The sequence below is a fragment of the Gopherus evgoodei genome, chromosome 6 (assembly GCF_007399415.2).
Source record: "Gopherus evgoodei ecotype Sinaloan lineage chromosome 6, rGopEvg1_v1.p, whole genome shotgun sequence".
Lineage (NCBI taxonomy): Eukaryota > Metazoa > Chordata > Testudines > Testudinidae > Gopherus > Gopherus evgoodei.
The window spans coordinates 45,467,020-45,490,875 of record NC_044327.1 but is presented as its reverse complement, the minus strand read 5'-3'; the positions used below and the strand labels follow the sequence as shown (position 1 = coordinate 45,490,875).

General features: G+C 41.1%; 1 protein-coding gene across 5 annotated transcripts in view; it reads left to right on the top strand.

Moving 5' to 3' along the window:
- Positions 1–23,279, top strand: part of SLC28A3 (solute carrier family 28 member 3) — a 70,774-nt gene extending 47,495 nt beyond the window's left edge. For 4 of the 5 annotated variants that reach the window (XM_030567706.1, XM_030567705.1, XM_030567710.1 and 1 more), the window contains 10 exons: positions 2,876–2,956; positions 3,076–3,156; positions 4,244–4,369; positions 5,586–5,716; positions 6,621–6,789; positions 8,351–8,548; positions 14,233–14,314; positions 15,282–15,380; positions 19,400–19,523; positions 22,148–23,279. In XM_030567706.1, coding sequence (XP_030423566.1) covers positions 2,876–2,956; positions 3,076–3,156; positions 4,244–4,369; positions 5,586–5,716; positions 6,621–6,789; positions 8,351–8,548; positions 14,233–14,314; positions 15,282–15,380; positions 19,400–19,523; positions 22,148–22,274 — 1,218 coding nt within the window. In that variant the 3' untranslated portion in view covers positions 22,275–23,279. The remainder of the gene's footprint in view (positions 1–2,875; positions 2,957–3,075; positions 3,157–4,243; positions 4,370–5,585; positions 5,717–6,620; positions 6,790–8,350; positions 8,549–14,232; positions 14,315–15,281; positions 15,381–19,399; positions 19,524–22,147) is intronic. The other variant, XM_030567708.1, reaches the window with a different exon arrangement.
- The last annotated feature ends 577 nt before the right edge of the window (positions 23,280–23,856 follow it).

Genomic DNA, 23,856 nt, shown 5'->3' with positions numbered 1-23,856 from the left:
ATTATGTCTAGAAAAAGAGCGTGGTGGCCGTTTGATGGTTTATTTAATCTCACTTCTGTGATACTTCTCCCTAAATCCTGAACCCTCAGTGCATCACAAGCTAATGCTAAAGATTCCCCTGACTGTTAACTAATATCAATTTAAATGATTAAATGCATTAGAGGAATAGGGTCAAGCTAGAAGTATCCCAATAGTAACTCTTTTGAAGGGCAGAGGCAGTTATGGCTATGAGTTACATTAATATACTTTGAGAGAGGCTGTTTTTCGAACTTCATCAGTATAAGTTATGGTAGAAACTTTCCTCTGAATAATTAAGAATTGAATTTCTTGACAAATACTTTAGTACTGATGCATTTGATTTTTTATACTTTTTTTTTATTCTGTTCATGTTCATTATTTATGACGTGTGACTCCTTCAATTGCACAATTAAAAAGCTTTCTGGCTTTAGAGGTATTGGTTTAAACATTACTTATCTCTCTGGCTTATCGTGAACCTGTACTGAGAGATTTTTTCTCTATTACATACTAGCATAGAAATATTGAGCTCCTGTGTGTTTAAGATATATACATACCAAATGATCCAATTTTAATTCAGGATGAAGAACAAAAAGCAGCTAATTACCTGCCAGACTGTGGGCCATGCCTGTGTTACTTCATTTGTGATTCTTTTAAACCATATGTTTAAAAAAAGTTCTTTTCCTTCAGTTTCACTGCCATACAATCCCTGTGGAGTTACTTTTAAGGAACTTAGTGACTCTGCTCACTGCTGCAAAGCTCAAACATCCAACACTGACATAATCAGTGTTACAAGGGGAGTAGAGCTCACCTCAATAATGACAAGAAGAGGACTTTGTTAATATTGTGTGTGTTGTTAATCTACAGTTAAACTAGATGGGAGTGTGATAAGCAAATTGCCCCTGATCTTGCGAAGGTCAGGTCAACATGGGTCCAAATCAAAACCTTTGATCCAAACCCTCTCAAACTTCTGGGAAACTTGGATCCAGATCTGGACCTGAACCTATAAAGATCCAAATTAAAATTTTCCTTTCATTCATACATACAGAACAAGAGCGTCAACATGGCTTTTGTAAAGGGAAATCATGCCTCACCAATCTATTAGAATTCTTGGAAGAGGCCAACAAGTATGTGGACAAAAGTGAACCCGTTGATACAGTGTACTTGGACTTTCAGAAAGCCTTTGATAAGGTCCATCACCAAAGGCTCTTGAGCATACTAAACAGTCATGGAATAAGAGGGAAGGTCTTCTCATGGATCACTAACTGCTTAAAAGATAGGAAACAAAGGGTAGGATAGGTCAGTTTTCACAAAGAAGAGAGGTAAATAGCAGGGTCCCTGAAGGATCTATACTGGGACCTGTGCTGTTCAACATATTCATAAATGTTCTGGAAAAGGGAGTGAACAGTGAGGTGGCAAAATTTACCAAAAATACAAAATTACTCAAGATAGTTAAGTCTGGGGCTGACTGCGAAGAACTACAAAGGCATCTCACAAAACTGGGTGACTGGGCAACAAAATGGCAGATGAAATTCAGTGTTGATAAGAGCAAAGTAATGCACATTGGAAAAAATAATCACAACTATACATACAAAGTTGTGGGGTCTAAATTAGCAGATACTGCTCAAGAAAAAGATCTTGGAATCATTGTGGATAGTTCTCTGAAAACATCTGCTCAAAGTGCAGCGGCAGTCAACAAATCTAACAGAATGTTAGAAACCATTAAGAAAGGGATAGATATTAAAACAGAAAATATCATAATGCCACTATATAAACCCATGTTACACCCACACCTTGAATACTACACACAGTTCTGGTCACCCCATCTCAAAAAAGATATTAAAATTGGAAAAAGGGTAGAGAAGGGCAATGAAAATGATTCGAGGAATGGAACAGCTTCCATAGGAGGAGAGATTAAAATGACTGGGACTTTTCAGTTTAGAAAAGAGATGACTAAAGGATGATATGATAGAGGTCTATAAAATCATGAATGGTGTGGAAAAAGTGCATAAAGGTGTGCTAATTACCCCTTCACATAAAACAAGAATGAGGGCTCACCCAATTAAATTAATGAGCAGCAGATTTAAAACAAACAAAATGAAGTACTTCTTCTCACAACACACAGTCAGCCTATGGAACTCATTGCCAGGGGATTTTGTGAGGGCTAAAAAGTATAAATGGGTTAAAAAAAGAATTAGGTAACTCCATGGAAGATAGTTCTATCAATGGCTATTAGCCGAGATGGTCAGGGATGCAACTTGATGCTCTGGGTACCCCTGAACCTCCAAGTGCCAGAAGCATCTGTCACTGGCTACTGTCTGAGACAGGATATTGGGCTAGATGGACTATTGATCTGACCCAATATGGCCATTCTTATGTTCTCGTATAACAATGGGTAAATTTGGTTCCAGATCTGAACTTTGCAATGCAGGTCTACCAAACCCCACATCTGAAACGCACAAAGTTTACAGAATTTTGATCCAGATATTTGCAGCTGCTAATGTCCAGTAGGTATCTGAGTGCGGACTACTGAGGTGCTTTAAACATGGCTACAGCCAACCTGCAATATATGGTCATGAAACCATTTCAAAACTATCACAGTTTGATCTGGAAAGTATCCAAATCCATGAAAAGCAATTCATCCAAACTCAACACATCTACATTGAAAACAACTCTAGGGGTTCCAGAGTAAAACAATTTCTGAACTAAATAGTTAAAGTTGAATGATTGAGCTTGCAAGATCTTTAAAAGATTTCAAAACCAGAATGTATCTCAAAGACATTAGCCTTTTCTTTCAGACAGAGAGAAAAGAAAAACTCTTTAAAATTGTAAGTTACTTAATTTTGTGTTTCCAAATTAGGTCCTGCCAATAGTGGTTTTCTTCAGCACAGTCGTGTCTATGCTTTACCATGTTGGATTCATGCAATGGCTCATTAAAAAGGTACCACAGCACGGAATTTTGTTAATGCTTTTTATCTGAGATATTCAAGTATTACCCAGCTGTTGCACTCATAGAGTCAAATTGTGGCATTTTTAAAATTTAATGTTTATCATTTTTAGGTTGGTTGGATAATGCAGGTTACCTTGGGGACAACTCCTGTTGAATCCCTAGTAGCAGCTGGCAACATATTTGTGGGACACGTGAGTTATGAAATACAAAAATAGACTAGTACCCTTAATCACTCACCTATTAAAAGACAGAAATCCTGGAATGTGGGAAGTGAAATACCGCTGTTTAATGAGCTTCTGTTTCCAATAAATATCCCTTCTGTGTGAAGTTAGGACTCTAATGTACCAGGTTAGATGCTTGGTTTTTTGGAAGCCAGAATTCTGTCAGTTTATAAATCATCAATGACACACAATCGGGTAAATTCTGAAGGTTATACTATGTTCACACATGAAGCTCTGGCATGAAGCTGGGAGACAGACCCCCCTCGAGGGCACTAGTCTAAAAATAGAAAGAAAGCAAAAGAAGAAAAAAACTAATAGACGATGAAAATAGGATAAGAATGGGGGAAAGGGAACAGAAATAGAAAAGGACAGGCGAGAGAATGGCAGAAACATAAGATAAGGGGTCAACTGTGTGAGGACATGGCCCTAGGACAGGGGTCAGCAACCTTTCAGAAGTGGTGTGCCGAGTCTTCATTCATTCACTCTAATTTAAGGTTTCGCGTGCCAGCAATACATTTTAACGTTCTTAGAAGGTCTCTTTCTATAAGTCTATAATATATAACTAAACTATTGTCGTATGTAAAGTAAATAAGGTTTTTAAAATGTTTAAGAAGCTTCACTTAAAACAAAATAAAATGCAGAGCACCCCGGACCAGTGGCCAGGACCCAGGCAGTGTGAGTGCCACTGAAAATCAGCTTGCGTGCCACCTTTGGCACCCATGCCAGAGGTTGCCTACCCCTGCCCTAGGACATACAGGACAATGGGGACTCCAGTAAAAGAAAAAAAAAAAGATTAGGAACCACTACATTAAAGCAACCAAGAAATGACCTTCAGCCAGGTAGGATGGGTGTCCAGCACAATTGCACTACCTGAAAACAGCATTTAGCCTTGAGAAAGCCCCATATTCAAAGCACTCGTCAGCACAAACATTAACTGTCTGATAGCACCAAAGACACTGTGATTGAACTGTGTCTAGCATTAATTCATAAAATAACTGGCCACTCTGTGAGGGTTTATACAGAAATTATTCATTTGACTGTTGCTTCTCATTTTCAGACAGAATCTCCTCTTTTAGTGAGGCCCTATTTACCGTATGTTACCAAGTCTGAACTCCACTCGATCATGACTTCAGGGTTCTCAACCATCGCTGGCAGTGTCTTAGGAGCATACATTTCTTTTGGGGTAAGGAGGGGAAAATAAATCATGAAAATATAGTGTGTGTTCAAATCCCCTTTACATGTTGCACCTGTAGCAGTCCTAATTCCCTTCCGGGTATTATGGATTCAAATTCAAAGAGCACTTTGAATCAGAAGAATGTCTATAGCTGAGATTCCTGACCAATAGTGGGTCTAATGCTTCCATCAATGTGTCCAAGGTTTATATGTGTAATTCCCATTATGACTATCTTCATATGTGTATGGGAAACTAGACCCATTGACTTGACCTTTAGTGCAGCATTCAGTAGCAGAAAAGTTTACTTTGGTAATATAGAGATTCATCCAGCTCTAGTGCAGAGGGAATAATGGATGTATTTGTGTATTTATATTTATAGTTTACATGCAGTAGGAACTGGCATAGTGGAATATACGCATGGTTCAACTGCTCCAGGATCCTAGCAGTGGCCTCAAGCAGATATTTCTGAGATTTATTATTATTTAGTTATATGATGGTAGCACCTAAAAGTCCCATTCAAGATTGGGGCCCCTTTGAACTAGGCAATCATATAAGACACTCCCCACCCCATAGAGCTTACAGTCTAACAGACACGACAGATGGATGAAGGAAAGGGATACAACATACACGCAGAATGATCAGGGTGACTGTGGAACTGACTTGATGTTTGTCAAGCCATTAAAAATATACATTATAAGGGCAGGGGCTAAGGGATTAAGGGAATAGGAAAAGGGAGGAAGGGATGCAAGACACTGCAGGGGGTGAGGGATGAAAAGATGCATGTGGGGCTATGTAGGAGAGGGTGGAAAGAATATAGGCAGGAGGAGGTCAGGCCAAACAATCAAGAAGAAAAGAATGTCCAGAGTTCCAGCTAAGGACTGCAGTCTGCTGACATCACTGCTGTTCAGGGGCTTTGAGGCTACGGGGTCTGATTCTCACTCCCCCATCGCTGCTTTTGCCACAGCTTCTGCCAGTGGGGAGGGTATCATCATCAGAGGTAAACAAGTGGTCTTCTCCATACTATTCGCTATTTTGTATCCCTGTATCATACTTCTGCTTACTCTTCTCCCATATAAACAATGCTGGTTCTTTCAAGCTCTTCTTATATGAAAAATCCTCCAGGTGTCTAATGATTTTCATTGCCTTTCTCTGGAATTTTTTTCCGTTTCTATGTTCTGTTAAGATGAATTGACCAAAGCTTATTTTCTGGCATCTGGAATTCCAGGTTTCAGCCTCCCATTTACTAACTGCTTCTGTGATGTCAGCACCAGCATCACTGGCTATCTCCAAACTATTCTGGCCTGAGACTAAAATATCCCAAATAACTCTGAAGAGTGGTATAAAAATGGAGAAAGGGTAAGTAGATCTATGCCGAGAAATAGCAATATACATAGGTGCTCAAATATTATATTGATGAGAGCTATACAATGCTTTTGCACACATTATACTAATTACACACTAAGGAAACCAAAAGTAAATAGTTTCTGAACTCACATGAAGAACAAACAGACCGAGCTGTACAGAGGTGTAGCTGTCCCACTGGCATTTTCACAGACAGAACTGCAGAAGTCCAGGGCAATTCTACGGGATGTTTTTCTATTTGTTTATTGTTGCCTTTGCTTTACTCAGAAGCACGTACTAAATGCCTGTAAGCAAAAGTGAAGGTGAGTAGATTATTTTGCGTACAAAAATCAGAGAATTCAGTGCATATAATTTTTGATCAAGAAAATCCCTGTGGAGGAGTGCAAAGAGGCAGAAAATGCAAGGAGTCTCTACTCATCAGCTTGCACCTCTGCGTAAGACCTGACCTTGACCCTGTGGTGAGCATAGTGTCTACACCTTCATTTCTGCAGGCATGAGCAGTGCCTGGGCCCGATCCAAAGTTCACTGAAGTCAACAGAAAGAGTGATGCAACTGACTGCAGTAGGCCTTGGATCAAAGCCCCAAAGAGCCAGAGATGAACGAGGAGCATGTTCCACTCTTTCCAAGGATGGCAAAGCTTGACGGCATCTTCAAGGTCACTTCCTGGGATCTCCTGGGAGGAATTCTGAATCTGCCAGAATTTCTCTTAGAGGCTTCATTCACATGGTGGCCCCTCTGCACCCCCTCCAGAACACTTGAGAGAGCCAGGCCGGTGTCCACTAATGTAAACAGCTAGTTTATAATCAACTGTAGTGTAACCTTTACTGTTTCTCAACTTGTTCGTGAACTGGAAAATGTCTCTAGTTTTCAAATTTTCTTTTCGTTTTCCTTGGTAAAGAGACTCAAAAAACCTGCTGGAAGCTGCTAGTCAGGGTGCCTCTGCCTCCATCCCATTGGTGGCGAACATTGCTGTGAACCTGATCGCCTTTCTTGCTTTGCTCTCTTTCGTTGATTCATCACTGTCTTGGTTGGGGAATATGTTTAACTACCCACAGCTGAACTTCGAGGTATTGTCCCCATAACTTTTTTTCATGATTTGTCTTTCTTTTAATCAAACATTGGATATTTAAATATATATTTCTTTTTAAAAGAACAACTCCTTTAAATCCCTGTATAACAAAATAATCTGTGAAAATACCTGTTGCAATGTAAACATTCTGTAGCCATCAGTGTCTACGACTTCACCCCAAAGAGGCTGCCATTTTGTACAGAGTGAGTTTGCTTTAGCTCTAATCTGTGCCAGAGCTACCGTCAATGAATAGAAAAACCAGAAGAGCTATTTGCATGCACCAGCCACACAATTAACACTTCACTAAACACCCACAATGGCTTTCGCTTCAGACCACTGCACTGAGTCTTTTATCCTTACCTAGACAAAGCTTGTGAGGGTTATGTTACACAAGAAATGGCACAGCAGCACAGCAATAGCATTGTAGTGTAGACATTTACTACATTGATTGAAGGGGTTCCTCCGTCGCTGTAATAAATCCACCTCTTTGAGAGGTAGGTCAATGGAAGAATTCTTCTGTTGACCTATCAGTGTCTACACCAGGGCTTACGTCAGCTTAATACATCACACAGGGTCTGAAATTTTTCACAGACTATAGCGGTGTAGTTAAGGTGACCTAACTTTGCAGTTTAGACCGGCCCTTCCACAGGGAAAAAGAGGTGTTTCAGAAACTGTTTTAATTGGCATGGTTTCAAACAGCACTTAGTTCCTAGTTTACACAAAGTTGTGTTTAAAAATATGTTAGCTGAGTTTGTAGATTTTTAATTGTAAGACATACCTACATCATTTTGCTGGGCTAAGAGACTTCTTAAACCAAATGGTCTCTGGCCTGGTCTACACGCAGTTTTTGTATAGATATAGCCATTTTGGTCGGGGGAAGGAGGGAGGTATTTTTTTCCAAAATATTATAAGCACAATTGTACGGTATAAAGGTGCCTTGTACTAGTATAGCTTACTCCTCTTCCCATACAGGAATAAGCCATACTGCTATAAGCACTTTTATATCAATACAAGGAGGGAGTATACGGCTTAACTATACCAGTATAGCTAAAGCTGTACATCATTTAGACACAGGCAGACCCTTTGTCTACCCTAGGTGGTGGTCAACATAGTAATTAAAACATGTTAGCTAACACATTTTTTTAACACTCATTTCCTCGGTGTAGCTACACCAGATTACGTCAGATGAAAAATTAAACCTCCCTCTCTCTTACCAATTCCCTGAACCACGGCCCCCATTTTAGGCCGCAATCCAACAAAGCTTGTAAGCATGTGTTTAACATGAGGCATAAAATTAAACTATATGCTTAAGTACTTTGGTTGGAGCTGAGCCTTAAATTGCTACTTTTGTGATAATTCAGGTAGACTTTACCATTAAAAATCCCCAGACTATTAAAGAGATAGCAGCAAGATGACAAGAACTATTTTTACATACTTTTTTAAACTATATATAGAAGTTTATTTTAAAGATTGATTCTTTGATTGACGTTTTCTCTTGTGATTCGCAAATATTTGGGCTTGTGCACCCAGCCCTTCTCTCTGTCTTGTATATTTTGCAGATCATTTGTGCTTATGTCTTCATGCCATTTTCTTTTATGATGGGGGTAGACTGGGAAGATAGTTTTATTGTCGGTGGACTCCTAGGTTACAAGACTTTCTTCAATGAATTTGTGGCTTACGAGCGTCTTTCAATGTTGATCCACTTGCGGGAGAAAGGTGGGCCCGTGTACATTGGTGGTGTGAAGCAATATATGACCGTGAGTAACATTTTATAGTCTACTGATTTACTGGGCCCGGTTCTTACCTGATGGTGCTCCACTGATTTTAGTGGAATCACAACAGCGCCCATTACTTTGACATTTTCTCTTGTGTTAAACCTCTTTTGATCTTTCCCCAATGGATCTCAGTTACAAGTTCATCCTTCTCCAGACCCAGCTATGTTCTTGCAGCCATGCCATCCTGGGCTGTGAGCATGTCAGTTCTTACCAGCCAGACAAGGTCAGGCCTGGTCACTTCTAGAATTAAAGAACTCCAAGGAAAGCCCAGTGTGCCACAGGAAGTGGCATTAGAGACTAAAGTCTTATCTCTACTGGGAATTTGTCCTACTCTAGTACAGAATGGCCAGGCACAAATGTAGCTACGCTAGTTGGAAGCCCAAGCTCATGGTTTGCACCAATAGGGCCAGGCTTGGTTTCGATTGGTGGAATCAAGGCAAATTGCCAAGGTAGACAAGACCTAGTTAGGTGGCATTCTTCTTTCTGAGTTGAGCTGGTCAAATGAATTTAGACACAACTTTTTCCTACCAAAATTTTCCCAACAGAATTTCTGGTCAAAATGAGAGAGAGAAAGAGTGAGCGAGCCCCATGCACCTCAGAATAGCCTGATGATTAGGGAATTCACTGGGGATGTGGCAAACCCAGATTCAAGAATCTACTCTGAATAAGGCAAGGGCTCTCTCATGTTTTCTTATGAAAAATTTAAAAGGTCTCATTTTTGTCCTGCATGGGAACAAAACCATATGTCAAAATCTCAAAATGTTTTTAACAAAACAAAATCTTTGTTTTCTGGCCATCCATCCTTATGAGCCAGGATTGAATCTGTGACCCAGTGTTAGTGATACTGAGGTGCCCTCTCTTCAGATAAAATTTAAAATGGATATCTTAACCACTTATGGTCATTAAAGATCCTATGGAATATTTTTCAACAGCAGAGTTATTAACTCATTGTACCCTAACAAAGAACAGTATGTGGCTCTAAATCTCTGGGTAAACCTGAGCTTTGAAAGATGGATGCCATTGGCTACCTGGTCACATCTCACTTTATTATTATCCTCTGTGGCACAGAAGAGCTACTGTTGTTGGTTCATACAGGCAGTCAAACTAACTGTCCTTGGTAAAGAGCTTGAGATCCTCACATGAGAAAATAATAATCATGCACAGCACTCATAAGAATTTGCATCCATAGGTTTCAAAGCACTTTGCAAAGTATCATTTTCCTGCTCACTGAAGATAGATTTGAGTAAAATAAATATCACTCTCATTTTACAGATGTAGAAACATGGGAGGCTCAGAGGTTAAGAGATTTTCCCAAGGTCATGGACGGAGGGAATGGCAGAGCCAGGAATTAGTGATGCAACCACATACAAAGGTTGGAGAGAAGGGGGAAAATCAAGGATGGGACTGCATTAGTCTTGCATCTGCATTGAGAGGAACATGCCCCCTTCATCCTCCGGAACATATGCTGCGGTGCAAAGGATTATTATCATTACTGCAGGAATTAGAAATTGCTAGTAGCAATTTTAAGTGTGACCTGATGGCTTGGACATGAGGGTGTTTGGGTTTTCAGATTTAACTTCTATTCAACCTCAGACCCCTCTAATATATCTATGTTCTCGGAGAGAGAGAGAGCACTCTGATCCACCCCCACAGCCCATAACAACAAGACTTCCTGTTTTTCAAAGCTAGGAGAGTACAAGTGAAGGCAGGGAAATCACAGGAAACAAAGCCGTTTCTAGGGAAAGCAGATAGAGTGAGTACTTGACAAGCATTCTCTTGCATATGTGCCGCATGACTGCAAATATCTACAAATTGGTTCTCAGAAAACAGGAGCAAGAACAAAGGAGCTTCTAATCAACAGGAAACCTATGAGAGCACTCCTCAGACTTCAGTGTGGGCTTAAAATGCAGTTAATGGGGAAAGAGATGCAGGGAGCAAAGCTTTCCATTTCCATGTTCCCTGCTTTCCCATACCTTTCAATTAGGTTGGCTTCTTCAAGGACTGTAGCCTAGGCCTGGTCTATACTACACATTTATACCGATTTTAGCAGCATTAAACTGATTTAACGCTGCACCCGTCCACACAACGAGGCCCTTTATATCGATATAAAGGGCTCTTTAAACCAGTTTCTGTACTCCTCCCCGACGAGAGGAGTAGTGCTGAAATCGGCATTACCATATCGGATTAGGGTTAGTGTAGCCGCAAATTGAGGGTATTGGCCTCCAGGCAGTATCCCACAGTGCACCACTGTGACCGCTCTGGAAAGCAATCTGAACTCGGATGCAGTGGCCAGGTAGACAGGAAAAACCTTGTGAACTTTTGAATTTCATTTCCTGTTTGCCCAGCATGGAGCTCTGATCAGCACGGGTGGCAATGCAGTCCCAAATCCAAAAAGAGCTCCAGCATGGATCGTACAGGAGATACTGGATCTGATCGCTGTATGGGGAGACAAATCTGTTATATCAGAGCTCCGTTACAGAAGACGAAATGCCAAAGCATTTGAAAAAAATCTCCAGGCTATGATACAGAGTCCACAGCACAGTGCTGTGTGACAAGCATAACAGAAAGCCAAAGAATCAAATGGACGCTCATGGAGGAAGGGAGGGGGGACTGAGGACTCCAGCTATCCCACAGTCCCCGCAGTCCCCGAAAAGCATTTGCATTCTTGGCTGAGCTCCCAATGCCTGTAGGGTCAAACACATTGTCCGGGGTGGTTCAGGGTATATCTCATCAATTTACTCCCTCTCCCCCCCACATGAAAGAAAAGGGGAAAAAATTGTTTCTTGACTTTTTTCAGTGTCACCGTATGTCTACTGCATGCTGCTGGTAGACATGGTGCTGGGGCAATGAACAGCAGCATCCTCTCCCCTCCCTTCCCCAATGACAGACGGTACAGTGCAGTAGGACTGGTAGCCGTCCTCGTCATCAGCCCATGAGTGCTCCTGGCTGGCCTCAGGTGAGGTCGGCCAGGGGTGCCTGGGTAAAAATAGGAATGACTCCCGGTTATTCCTGGCAGATGGTACAGAACGGCTGGTAATCGTCCTCATCATAGCAACTGGGGCCTGAACTCCTTCAGCCCCCCTCCCACTTTCATGTCTAAAGGAAAGATTCTGTACTGCCTGGACTATCATAGCAGCTGGAGACTGCCTCCTCCTCATTTTATCTCACTAAAAAGTCAGTGTTTCTTATTCCTGCATTCTTTATTACTTCATCACACAAATGGGGGGACCCTGCAATGGTAGCCCAGAAGGGTTGGGGGAGGAGGGAAGCAATAGGTGGGGTTGTTGCAGGGACACCCCCTAGAATGGCATGCAGCTCATAATTTCTGTGGGATCTGACATGGAGCGGCTGTGCTCTCTGGTTCTCTGATACATTGGTTCTCTAGTACACTTGCCCCATATTCTAGGCAGGACTGACTCTATTTTTAGATACAACATTTTGTCTTTGCGTCCCCGGCCAACCTCAGCGAAGGTCAGCCAGGAGCACGCATGACAGCAGCAGACGGTACGGAATGACTGATAACCGTCATCTCATCGCCAATTTACAGTGGCACAGCAGACGGTACAGAACAACTGGTAACCGTCTCTGCTACCTTGCAAAGGCAAATGAATGCTGCTGTGTAGCACTGCAGTACCGCCTCTATCAGCGGCATCCAGTGCACATACGGTGACAGTGACAAAAGGCAAAACGGGCTCCATGGTTGCCATGCTATGGCGTCTGCCAGTGCAATCCAGGGAAAAAGGGTGCGAAATGATTGTCTGCTGTTGCTTTCACGGAGGAAGGAATGAGTGACGACATTTACCCAGAATCACCCGCGACACTGTTTTTGCACCATCATGCATTGGGATCTCAACCCAGAATTCCAATGGGCAGGGGAGACTGCAGGAACTATGGGATAGCTACGGGATAGCTACCCACAGTGCAAAGCTCCAGAAATCGATGCTAGCCTTGGTACATGGACGCATACCACCGAATTATTGTGCTTTGTGTGGCCGCGTGCATTCGACTTTATACAATCTGTTTTACAAAACCGGTTTATGTAAAATCGGAATAATCCTGTAGTGTAGACATACCCTTAGTTTCACCCTCAGGAAGCTATCATATACCCTGCAAGTGGCTCTTTTCAGTGGAAAGTCCATTGAGGAAAGAAGTGAGCATCTGGAAATGGAAAGCAATACAAACTTCTCTTTGCTCTGAGGTCCATAGAGAGCAAGTGTTGCCCCAAAAGAAGACGGCACTGACAAGGGCAGCCAGGGGATGCACTGATCCTGACTCTGCCCCTGGGGTTCCTGGGGAGCCCCAATAACAATTTTAATGTGCTCCTTTCCCCTGAAGGAAGCATTCAGCTAATAACACCACCTGTCCTACCTCAGAGTGAATGCCTCCTAAGCTGCAGCATTTCCAGCTAGTGCAGGAGCCCTAAACCAGTTTGGATAATCCAACCCTCTGGGATTTTCAATCCCAATCCAGACAACCCTTTAATCACCTGAACTTGAGCTGGGATGCATAAAGAAGAAAATCTCAAGAGAAATAGAGAGGTTATTTTACCTCAGCATTTGGCACTGGTGTGACCACTGCTCGATACAGTGTCCTGTTCTGGTGCCCACAATTCAAGGATGAATTGGAGAGGGTTCAAAGAAGAGTCACAAAAATGACAAAGATTAGAAAATCCTTACAGTGATAGACGCAAGGAGCTCAATCTATTTAGCTTAACAAAAAGAAAATTAAAGAGTGACTTGATTATAGTCTATAACTGCACAGAGGTATAACTCTTACAGTAAATTAATTAATTTTAACAGTTAATGTTTTGACTTGTTTTGCTAATTTAAAATGCTCTTCATAGACATTTGCCAGTGTTGAAATGAAAGGTATTATATCAATTGTATGGCTGTCATATAACAAATACTAAACCTTTTTTTTTGTTTGATTTTTTGGTAGATGTACAGGTAGTATATATATTGTGTTGATGTGGCCCACATAACACACACACAGCTGCTTATGCAGCCCACAATGGTAAATAGGTTGAGAACCATGAGTCTATAAGTACCTACATGGGGAACATATAGTTAGTAATAGCCTCTTCAGTCTGGCAGAGAGAGGTATGATACAATCCCATGGATGGAATTTGAAGCTAGACAAATTCAGACTGGAAATGAGACAAATTTTTAACTCTCAGGGTAATTAGCCATTGGAACAGTTTACCAAGGGCTGTGGTAGATTCTCCATCACGGATAATTTTAAAATCAAGATTGGATGTTTTTCTAATCTATATTCAAAGTATGGGTATCACTGTGATACTTTCTGTTTTTTATCTATCCCTTTCCTAATGCTTCCGAACATTGTCTTCAGCTCCACATTGCACAGGTATTTTCAGAGAACTATCCACAATTACTTCAAGATCTCTTTCTTGAGTTGTAACTGCTAATTTGACTCCGTCATTTTGTATGTATAGTTGGGATTATGTTTTCCAATTTGCATTACTTTGCATTTATCAGCACGGAATGTCATCTGCCATTTTGTTGCCCAGTCACCCAGTTTAGTGAGATCCCTTTATAACTCTTCACTTTGGACTGAACTATCTCGAGTAATTTTGTATCATCTGCAAACTTTCAAACAATTGAATAATTTATTTTCTGTCTGAGGTGTGTGTGTGTGTTTGTTTTTAGATCCGTTCTGAAACCATTGCCACCTATGCCCTCTGTGGATTTGCAAATTTTGGTTCTCTGGGAATGGTGATAGGAGGACTCAGTAAGAACAATATGTTTTTCTCATTTTGACAATTTGTTTGCATGTATAATTAAAAATAAAACCACTCTATGGAATACATTCTTGATGAACTGCAACACATCAACAAGGCCCGGATTCTCAGCTGCATTAGGGCAGCTTTTGCCTCTCCCTCAGTGTAAAGCTGCCCTAAACCTGAATGAATCAGCCAGCAAAGAGCTTTAGTGGGATCCTTGGGTGGTGTGAAGCTGCTGTGGCAATCCCTATGCTCCACTCCTGTGGCTGGGGGTGTGGTCAGGGCAGTCCTATGCCCTGGCGGTCCTCTGCTGTTATACTCTCCCTGCTTGGCCATTGACAGCCAGTGCTATAGAGCAGACCCTCAAACTTTGCACAAAATAAACCATTTCATTAGATTCATTGTATTCTTGCTGGTATTTTGGAAAATATTGGTTTACTTTCTGTAAGAATGCCATATAAGTGAATCAGTTTATAAACTTCCAACTTCCCTGTTCTTCAGGAGTATCAAAAAATTAAAAATGAACTTTGAAAAACAGAATGTACTGTTAAAAATAGTCTGACCTGATCCTATATAGGCTGTCTCCTGTCTGCACTGGGTTCTGTGACAGCTCTGCTGTCAGAGAATGGTGGGGGGGGGGCAACACAGAGGAGCAGGAATCAATGGGTGTGACAGTCTGATACAAGGGGAAAAAAGCGATTTCACTGTAGTTGGTATCTATGAGCCAGCTTCAGCCGGGTATTCAGCACATATTGTTGAGGTAAATGGAAATTACATTTTTTATTTGCATCTCACCTTTTAGTAGAAAGAAAAACATGTATATACTTTGTGTTTGCATATCTCCCTGAGAATTTCAGATTTATTTTATTTGCCCCTATTTGTCAGTCCCATGATTTGCAATTTACTTTTCTAGATTATATGCTTCCTAGGAATTTCATCCTCTTTTTATTTGATTTTTTCTAATTTTCTTCCCAGCATCTATGGCTCCTTCCAGAAAAAGGGATATTGCTGATAGTGCCTTTAGGGCGATGATTGCCGGTACTGTCGCCTGCTTCATGACAGCTTGTATTGCAGGTACTGTGTATAAATTTGTAATATCTCTGACTGACCACGAGGTGTCAGTATGTTAGTATACTAATTTTATAAATGAGCTCATTCATGTTATCTACCTGTAAGTTACTCCTGGCTTTGAGATGGTTAAAAGTTGTTAGTGAGGAAGATCTCCTGGAATTTGACATATAAAAAGACTTTGCCTAGTTTGTCTTTTACATCTAAGACATCAATTTTTAAATTTTTAGTCAACGTATAATTACTGATACATCTAGAAGAAATGATAATTACCAGTTACAGGTGAGTTATAGGACCTCTCCCACATCTTTATCTTGGTTTAATTTAGAACTAGAAGGCAAAGAAGAGGTACAAGAGGGGGAGGAGTGGGGGAAATAGAGTACTTTTATTTTTTAATGGGACTGATTCCATTCTCAGAGTGGAGTCACAGCGGTGAACTCAATGAAGTTACTCCAGTATAAGTGAGATCAGAAACTAGGCCTTTATTTTCAAAATCCCATCAAAATGTGGGTAAAAGTCTCAAGCTGAATCATGAGTTACAAAGAAATTACTATCTCAGAGAGGAAATGAAAAGAGGATGTAATATCAGGAATCAAACCACTGTAGGGGTTAATTCATTAGCCAGTTAGTGAGATTTCCCAAAAAAATCAGCTGTGATTAAATCATGCAACAATTTTTTCCCCCTAACTTGCAGTTTCTTTTCTGAGCATTTAATATCCAGAACTGTCATTCTCTAAATCAAAGAATTGATGCTTCTTTAGTTTGGACAGGATCTTGGTGCATAAATAGCACAGCCAGATCATGTCCCAAATCAGAAAAGTCCACTTTTAAGTATATCAGTTTTTTTCATTATGGCCCCATGTAGCTCTTACCATTTTTTGAAAGCTATGAAACTAGTACGCTGCACATTACATGAGTTCTACAGCTCTCTGAGTTTTTGACAAATGACAACTTTACCTTGCATGGAAAAACCGAAGCATTAGAAAATCTTAGCAAACGGTGTAGTTTGAAGGTCCTGGGTTGACTAAGAACCCAGAACATCCATAGGCAAATCTGTATATACTAAAATCTATTGTGGAAAGAAAATTGTACTCCACCCACTTCTCCCATAGTTAATGCTTTTCTTATGCCTAGAATAAATTCTGAAATCCAAGTAATTTGTGGTAACTCTATCTCATAGAACTGGAAAGGATGCTGAATGAAAGGTCATGGAGTCCAGCCCCCTGCCTTCACTACCAGGATCAAGTACTGATTTTGCCCCAGATGCCTAAGTAGCCTTCTCTAGGAGTGAACTCACAGTTCTGGGTTTAGCAGGCCAATACTCAGACCACTGAGCTATCCCTCCCCCCACTTTCTGAGTATATGTAGACATGGGTCCAAGTCCTGAAACTCCATAGACCAGGCCTGCACAACATGCGGCCCGTGGAGGCTCACTGTGTGGCCCGCAGCAGGGAATCAAAGGGCTTTCGGCTGCCGCAACCGTGGGGAGCCCAGAGCCCTTTAAATTCCAGCCGCAGCCGGGATTCAAAAGACTCTGAGCTGCCTGCAGCGGCGGGGAGCTCAGAGCTCTTTAAATCTTAGCCGTGGCCGGTATTCAAAAGGCTCTGAGCTGCCCGCAGTGGCAGGGAGCCCAGAGCCCTTTAAATCCCAGTCACGGCCAGGATTTATAGGGCTCGGGGCTGCCTGCAGCGGTAGGGAGCCCTGAGCCCTTTAAATCTCAGCCGCGGCTAGGATTCAAAAGGCTCTGAGCTGCCCACAGCAGCAGGGAGCCCAGAGCTCTTTAAATCTCAGCCCTGGCTGGGATTCAAAAGGCTCTGAGCTGCCTGCAGTAGCAGGGAGTCCAGAGCTCTTTAAATCTCAGCAGCGGACAGGATTCATAGGGCTCTGGGCTACCCGCAGCCACGGGCAGCCCAGAGCCCTTTAAATCCCAACTGCGGCCGGGAATCAAAGGGCTCTGGGCTGCCCACAGAGATTCCTGGCCACAGCTGAGATTTAAAGGGCTCAGGGCTCCCCGCTGCCACGGGCAGCCCAGAGCCCTTTGAATCCGGCTGAGATTTAAAGGGCTCAGGGCTCCCCGTGGCTGCAGGCAGCCCAGAGCCCTTTGAATCCCAGCCGCAGTTCCAGTTGATGGGCTGGGGCTGGGATTTAAAAGGCTTGGGCTCCCCTCAGCGGCAGGAGCTCTGGGCCCTTTAAATCCCTGCCCCAGCCCCACCAAGCTCTGGGTTCCCCCAGCCACAGGCGCTCCGGGCCCTTTAATTTGCCCCTGACAGCTCCCAGCCACCTCTTCAGCTGGGAGCCCCTGGTTGATTTAAAATCAAGCATCTCCTCACCACCCCCAACCTTCCTTTTTGGCCCACAGCTGTTTTGGTGGGGCTGCGCTGGGGAAGGAGGGTTTGTTTCTGCAGGGCTGGGCGGTGCTGAAGCAGGGTGTTTCTAGGGGGTGGGAGGTCCTGGGGAAGGTGTTTCCGCAGGGTCGGGGGGTTTCGGCCCTCAGCTGTTTTCTTTGGAGTAATGTGGCCCTCGCAGCTTTACGAGTTGTGCAGGCCTGCCATAGACGTTAATGAACATGGTTCTCTTCAGTCCATTTTATACTTGTATATTTTATATTTTGGAAAATGCTTGGCAGAACTTAAAATTTATGCCCAAAGCTACCAAAACAATGGGCCTAATTCTCTGCTTACTTACCCTGATGTAAATCAGGAGTGACTCCATATTAGTTAACAAAGTCACACTGACATGAAACCAATATGAGAGGAGATTTTAAGGTAAAATTTCAGAAGGGATTAAGTGACTTAGAATTTTCAAATGTGTTTAGGTGCCTAAAGATGCAGATAGTCACGTAGTGGGATTTTCAAAAGTGCCAAAGCAGGTTAACCACTTAATTCCCATTGATATTAGGCACCTAAATACTTTTGAAAATTTGACCCTTAGGAACCTAAGTCCCATTAGATTCCTAAGTCACTTAGATATTTTCCTTATTTTACCCTTAGGCTTAAGCTCTCTATAAATTCATGGGCCACTGACTGCCATGCTCAAATTGTGGTCACTGTTGGTCTCTCAGAGGCTATATCTACATTAGAAAATTGGCTCATATCTCCCAGTTCATGTAGATATATTTGCGCTAGCTCTCACTGAGCTAGTGCACTAAAAATAGTAGCATAGCAAGGGGTTGCACAGGCAGCAGGGAGCAATGGCATGGGCTAGCCATGCTGAGTATGTACCCATGGGGGTCAAGAAGGTCTGTACTCTGTATTGCTAACCCCTGCCGCTACTCGCTGCTGCCCATGCTGCCCCAACTACACTACTATTTGCAGTGTATTAGCTCTGGGAGCTACGTTAGCATGCCTGTGCAGGCAGGGAATCACACCCCTAGCTTCAAGTGCGGACACACCCATACAGACCTAATATCACCATCACTAAAAAGGCTTTTCCTTCCTGGCTGGCAGGAGATAAACCCTCTAAATGTCAACCGTTACATAAGAACTTATTTGAAAAATGACATTACTCAGTGCCTAGCAAGAAGCGTGAGGAAGGAAGATAGCTGTCCACTAATTTTTAAAGAGAGGTTATTTCAGAACTGGAACAAAGGATTTGATGTGTCTGAAATGAATGAGCTTCACCCAGAATCTGGCCTCTCCTGTTTCAGCAGCATTGTGTGTCATATGATATGAATGGAAGAAACTGTCCATCACTCTTCTCTGAGTTTAGTGTGGTATCTTTGGCCCTGTATTCAGGAAAAAAGGAATATTCTTACTTTACCATGCATTAGCTGATGTAAGTAACATGAGATAAAAAAATCCTAATGAAGACACAGCTGTTTGTAGTGTCACATGAGTTAACCTTTACTTTGACCTACTAATTCCTATTTAATCTTCAACTTGCCTTGTCGTCACTAGGATTTTACCTCATGTTAGTTACCACGTTAGCTAACATGAGGTAAGACCACATCTCTTTTCCAAGTGAAGACACCCACCTAGCTATTTCTATTATTAAAGGAAACTGACACTACCGTATTCAATTTCCAGGAATATTATCTGTACCGGTTGTGGAGGTTCCATGCCACATTTTATTAGGAGATGCTTTCAATGTAACAAATTTTCCAAGCAACACCACAAAAGTAGTTGGATGCTGCCAAGATCTCTTTAACAGGTATTTATGAGTGCATCATTCTCTCTTGCAGTCAATTCTGTGAAGTCAGTTATTCCCCAGGGCTGCTGTATTTTCATGGCAATCTTTTAGAAAACCATGGTAAATAAAGGAATATGTAATAGAAATATAAGGAAAAAAAATCAATGTCCACAGACATTGCTTTGGAACCAAAATAACATTTTCCGTTGTAAATAATCAGAACAATGCATGTAGTGCCTCAAAAGTATGGAATATAAGAGTTACCGTCCAGAGCATATGGAATTTTTCACTCATTTGGGCTCTTTAGCTTTGCATTTGGACATCCAACAGCCTGATTTTATTTTGAATATCTGGTCTATCTCCATCCACTGGCTGCATGTGATTTTTGCAACCCTCAAAAAATTATTTTAACCCAGTTTGTTTTTCTTGTAATTGTGCATTTCCTCTCTATCAGATATCAACTAGAGATGAGACAGCTGAGAAGTTCAGAACAAAATGTGAAATTCAAGTGAATTTTAGATCTGGAACTCTCATTTGAATCACTGTTTTGGTGGTCACATTTTTTACCCAGAAGCACACATCCCCAAAGTCTGAGTATTGTTGGATCCTGTGTTATGATTAGGGCTCATCTCTAAAACTATTAAAACCTTAAGTATTTGAACTACCACAGTCAGGGATGGCTCCAGCTTTTTTGCTGCCCCAAGCGGTGATGAGAAAAAAAATAAAAAAGATAAAGCCAATCAGTGGCACTTCAGCAGCAGCTCAATCGCGACGCTTCATAATTCAATGGCGGATCCTTCACTCCCTCTCTTCCTCTTCAGCGACACTTCGGCAGCAGCTGTAAGAGGAAGAGAGGGACTGAGGGACCTGCCGCCAAATTGCTGCCGAAGACCCGGACGTGCTGCCCCTTTCCATTGGCCACCCCAAAAACCTGCTTCCTTTGCTGGTGCCTGGAGCTGACCCTGACCACAGTACATGACCATAACCACATATCTGAGATAGGCCAGCGTCTTTTCCTCCAACAATCTGTGTGTCTGGTTAAAAAGAGAACATTTTTTCTTTAGAAAATATTGTATACATTTGAACCAAAACAGGTCTAGAGGTAAATTGTATATTTATATAACTTTCCATAAAGAATTAGAGGGACAAAGTAAATAAAGATATTAAATAAATAAGGAGTATATTAAACCAAGTTTAGATTATGACATGAGGCAATAAAGGTCTATGTTTTCTGAGTTATGGCAGGCACATATTTTATTCCCTCTAATATGCCTTCCTTTCACTTCCACAATAAATCTATTATCTGTTAAGGATCAAGGATCTGATTCTTTTTGCTCTTAAACAAATGTAAATCAAAGGAACCTTATGGTGTTTTCTGTATCCCTTCATCATCCACTCCCGGTTTCTCTGTGGGTCGGGGGAGGAGGTAGCCCTTGTATAATTGCAGTGATGACTGAGACAGACTTTAGGATAAATCATAGAAACACTTCCATAAACCTGGTTTAATATAGTCCTTATTTATTTCGTATCTTTATTTACTTTGTCCCACTAAATATTTTATGGAAAGTTATTCAAATATACAAAAAAAAGCCCCAAAATATAATTTATAAAGTAAATATAGTATAGATGCTGCTGTAATGTAGCCTGAACGTATTCTCTGGCACAGATCTTCAGCTGGTGTAAATTGTACTAACTCCACTGACTTCAATGGAGCTTTGACAATTTACATCATAGAAGGATCTGCTATTCATTCCTGTCCCTGCACGCAAGAGTCTGGAAATGTGACCTTACAGGGCATCCTGCAGGATTTGTAGCAACTTAAACTTCCAGCTGGAATTTCTCTCTTTCTAATACAGATCTAGGTCACAGTCCTAACATTAATTTTCTATTTTTGTTATTTTAAGATTTCCAAATATGTTTCTAGCTTGGATGACTTTATATGAAAAGTAGCTTTCAATATTGCATATGCAATGGGAAAGATGACCATATTTTCAAAATCAAAACCTTGTACGCTTTTATGATAACATTTTTATGGTTACAAAAACTCATAGGCAAACATGGTTTTGTTTGTTTAAACTGGTATGTTGGTGCCATTACCACTAGCTTCTTCTGATTAAATGCATATTACTTGGAGTGGAGGACTTTTTCCTGTAACAGTGTTCTGAATGAGTTTATCACAAAATAGTGAACAGATGTGGCTAACATTTACTTAGAGCAAAAAATCCAGCTCTGCTGGGATCATCTCTCATTGGCAGATTCCATTCACTCCAAGCAATTTTCATCACACTGAACGTTCATTCTACTTGATTCTTTGTTCCTGGTAAACACAGAGCAAGTTCTACTCAGCATAGTGATATTGAGCAGACAGTTTGTTTCATTTTTTCAATCAGATTTTTTTTTTAATCTTCAGTGGAATGTTTCAGTTGTCCTGGAAGAATTTCCTGGGGCACAGAGATTTCATATAGAAACCTGGGACTGCCCCAGTAAAACCAGGACATATGGGCATTTTAGCATTGCAGGGGTTTAGAACTGTCTATTTTAAGTCCCATTTCAAGTATGATAATTTTACATTCTAACCCCCCTGGCCAAAATATGTATATTGTGAAAATAAACCTGACTTCCTTTTTTTCTCTGTCCTTCACCAGCACCACTGCAAACAATTCTCAAGAGATCTTCTTAGGAGGAAACTACAGCCTAAGCTCTTTGAGAGGATGTTGCCAAATACTGGACTCTCCAACTTTTAATTGCAGTTGGACCACTTCATTATTTTGAACTGGGACCAGTCATAACCAAGAGGCTGGAATAGGGTCACATCTGTTTGTTGGATAGGTGGAAAGAAATTAAGAGTGGAGAAATATTTTTCTGCTTAAGGAATGTGCAATAGTTTGAGCCTTAGTTTCCTTTCACACCAGTACAACTCCTTTGATTTGAGTGGAATTACTCCTAAATTATTCTGGGGTAAATAAAAAGACAACCAGGCCTAGACAACCAGATCAGTTCTCCAGTCATGAAGTCAGCCTGAAGAGAATGTGAGAACTACCATCATGGGCCTACCTGCTGGATCTGATTCCCCTCTCTCTTGCGCCAGTGTAAATCAGGGTAACACCACTGAATTTGATGGAATCTGTCTAGTGTAAAACTGCTGTGAGGGGAGAACAGGGCCCAGTGCACTGGTAGCTGTTCAGTTTTGATTTGTAATTTTCCCATGTTCAAAACTGTCATCTACTGCCATTGGTATTTCTTCTTTTTATAATACTGAGTCTAAAGTTTTTTACTTTGCTAAGACAAATGACCTTGTTTGCTGTCTGAAATCTCTGTAGCAGGATTCTTCATGCTCTTGCAGAAAGATGGTAACTGTATATTTGGAAACGTCCAGTTGTGACTTAATTTCCAAATCAGATGAGATTGCAGGTGAAATTCATTGTATTATCACTACTGGTTCCTTTTTTATTGCAATTCTGGGGTCTGATTCTGGTATCACACCAGGCTAAATCAGGAGTAACTCCATTGAAATCAATGGAGTTAAGTTGATGTAAATCCTATGTGAATGATACCAGAATCAGGCCTCTGTAGGTCACTGACATGGGGAGAACGCGAACACGGAAATTAACCATGAAAAAAGAATAATCTGTCAGCATTACAAAAATCCTTCTTTTGGGAAAACTAGCTCATTTTATTTGTCATCTAGCTGTATATATTTTATTAAAATGTGTTGAGATTAAATTGACAGAACAAACTAAAATATTTTGTGCCTTTTCATAATAAAGCTATTCTATATTTGAGAGATCTGGGCTTTTTTAATTGTTATTTAGAGAAAATATGATGATTAGCCTATGTCAAGAATTTTCTTTAAAAAAATGAAGAGTATATGTGTCATGATTTAGGCTTTATTCTTTTCACATGATAAGTTACACCAAGGTCTTTTGAGCCTGAAAACATTTTCATGGAGTTTACTTTTTTAAAGCTAGTAGTATATATTTCCACAGCACAAGACCATGTTAATGCCAAAGATGTTACTATAAAGCTAAAATGAAGAATTTAAATTTGAAAATCTGAGGAAATTGTTGGTTGAGATTCCCACACCAACTTAACTCATACAGGTATGGGATAAGTCAACCAGTTCTACCAAAATAAGACCTAACAAACCCTTCACTTTTCCATCTAAACACCTGAGAACCTGTTTTTGGCACTTCTAATTGGTTCATTAAATTTTTATCCTTACATGGCTGTGTCAAGCCCTTAGGCCACTGCTGTTAGTGCTATTTCCTTGGGATTTGTGATAGTCACTTCTGATTCTAGGTTCCTTCAGAAAAGTGTCCACACTCTGTAAAACTGAGGAGGGAGAGTGTGTATA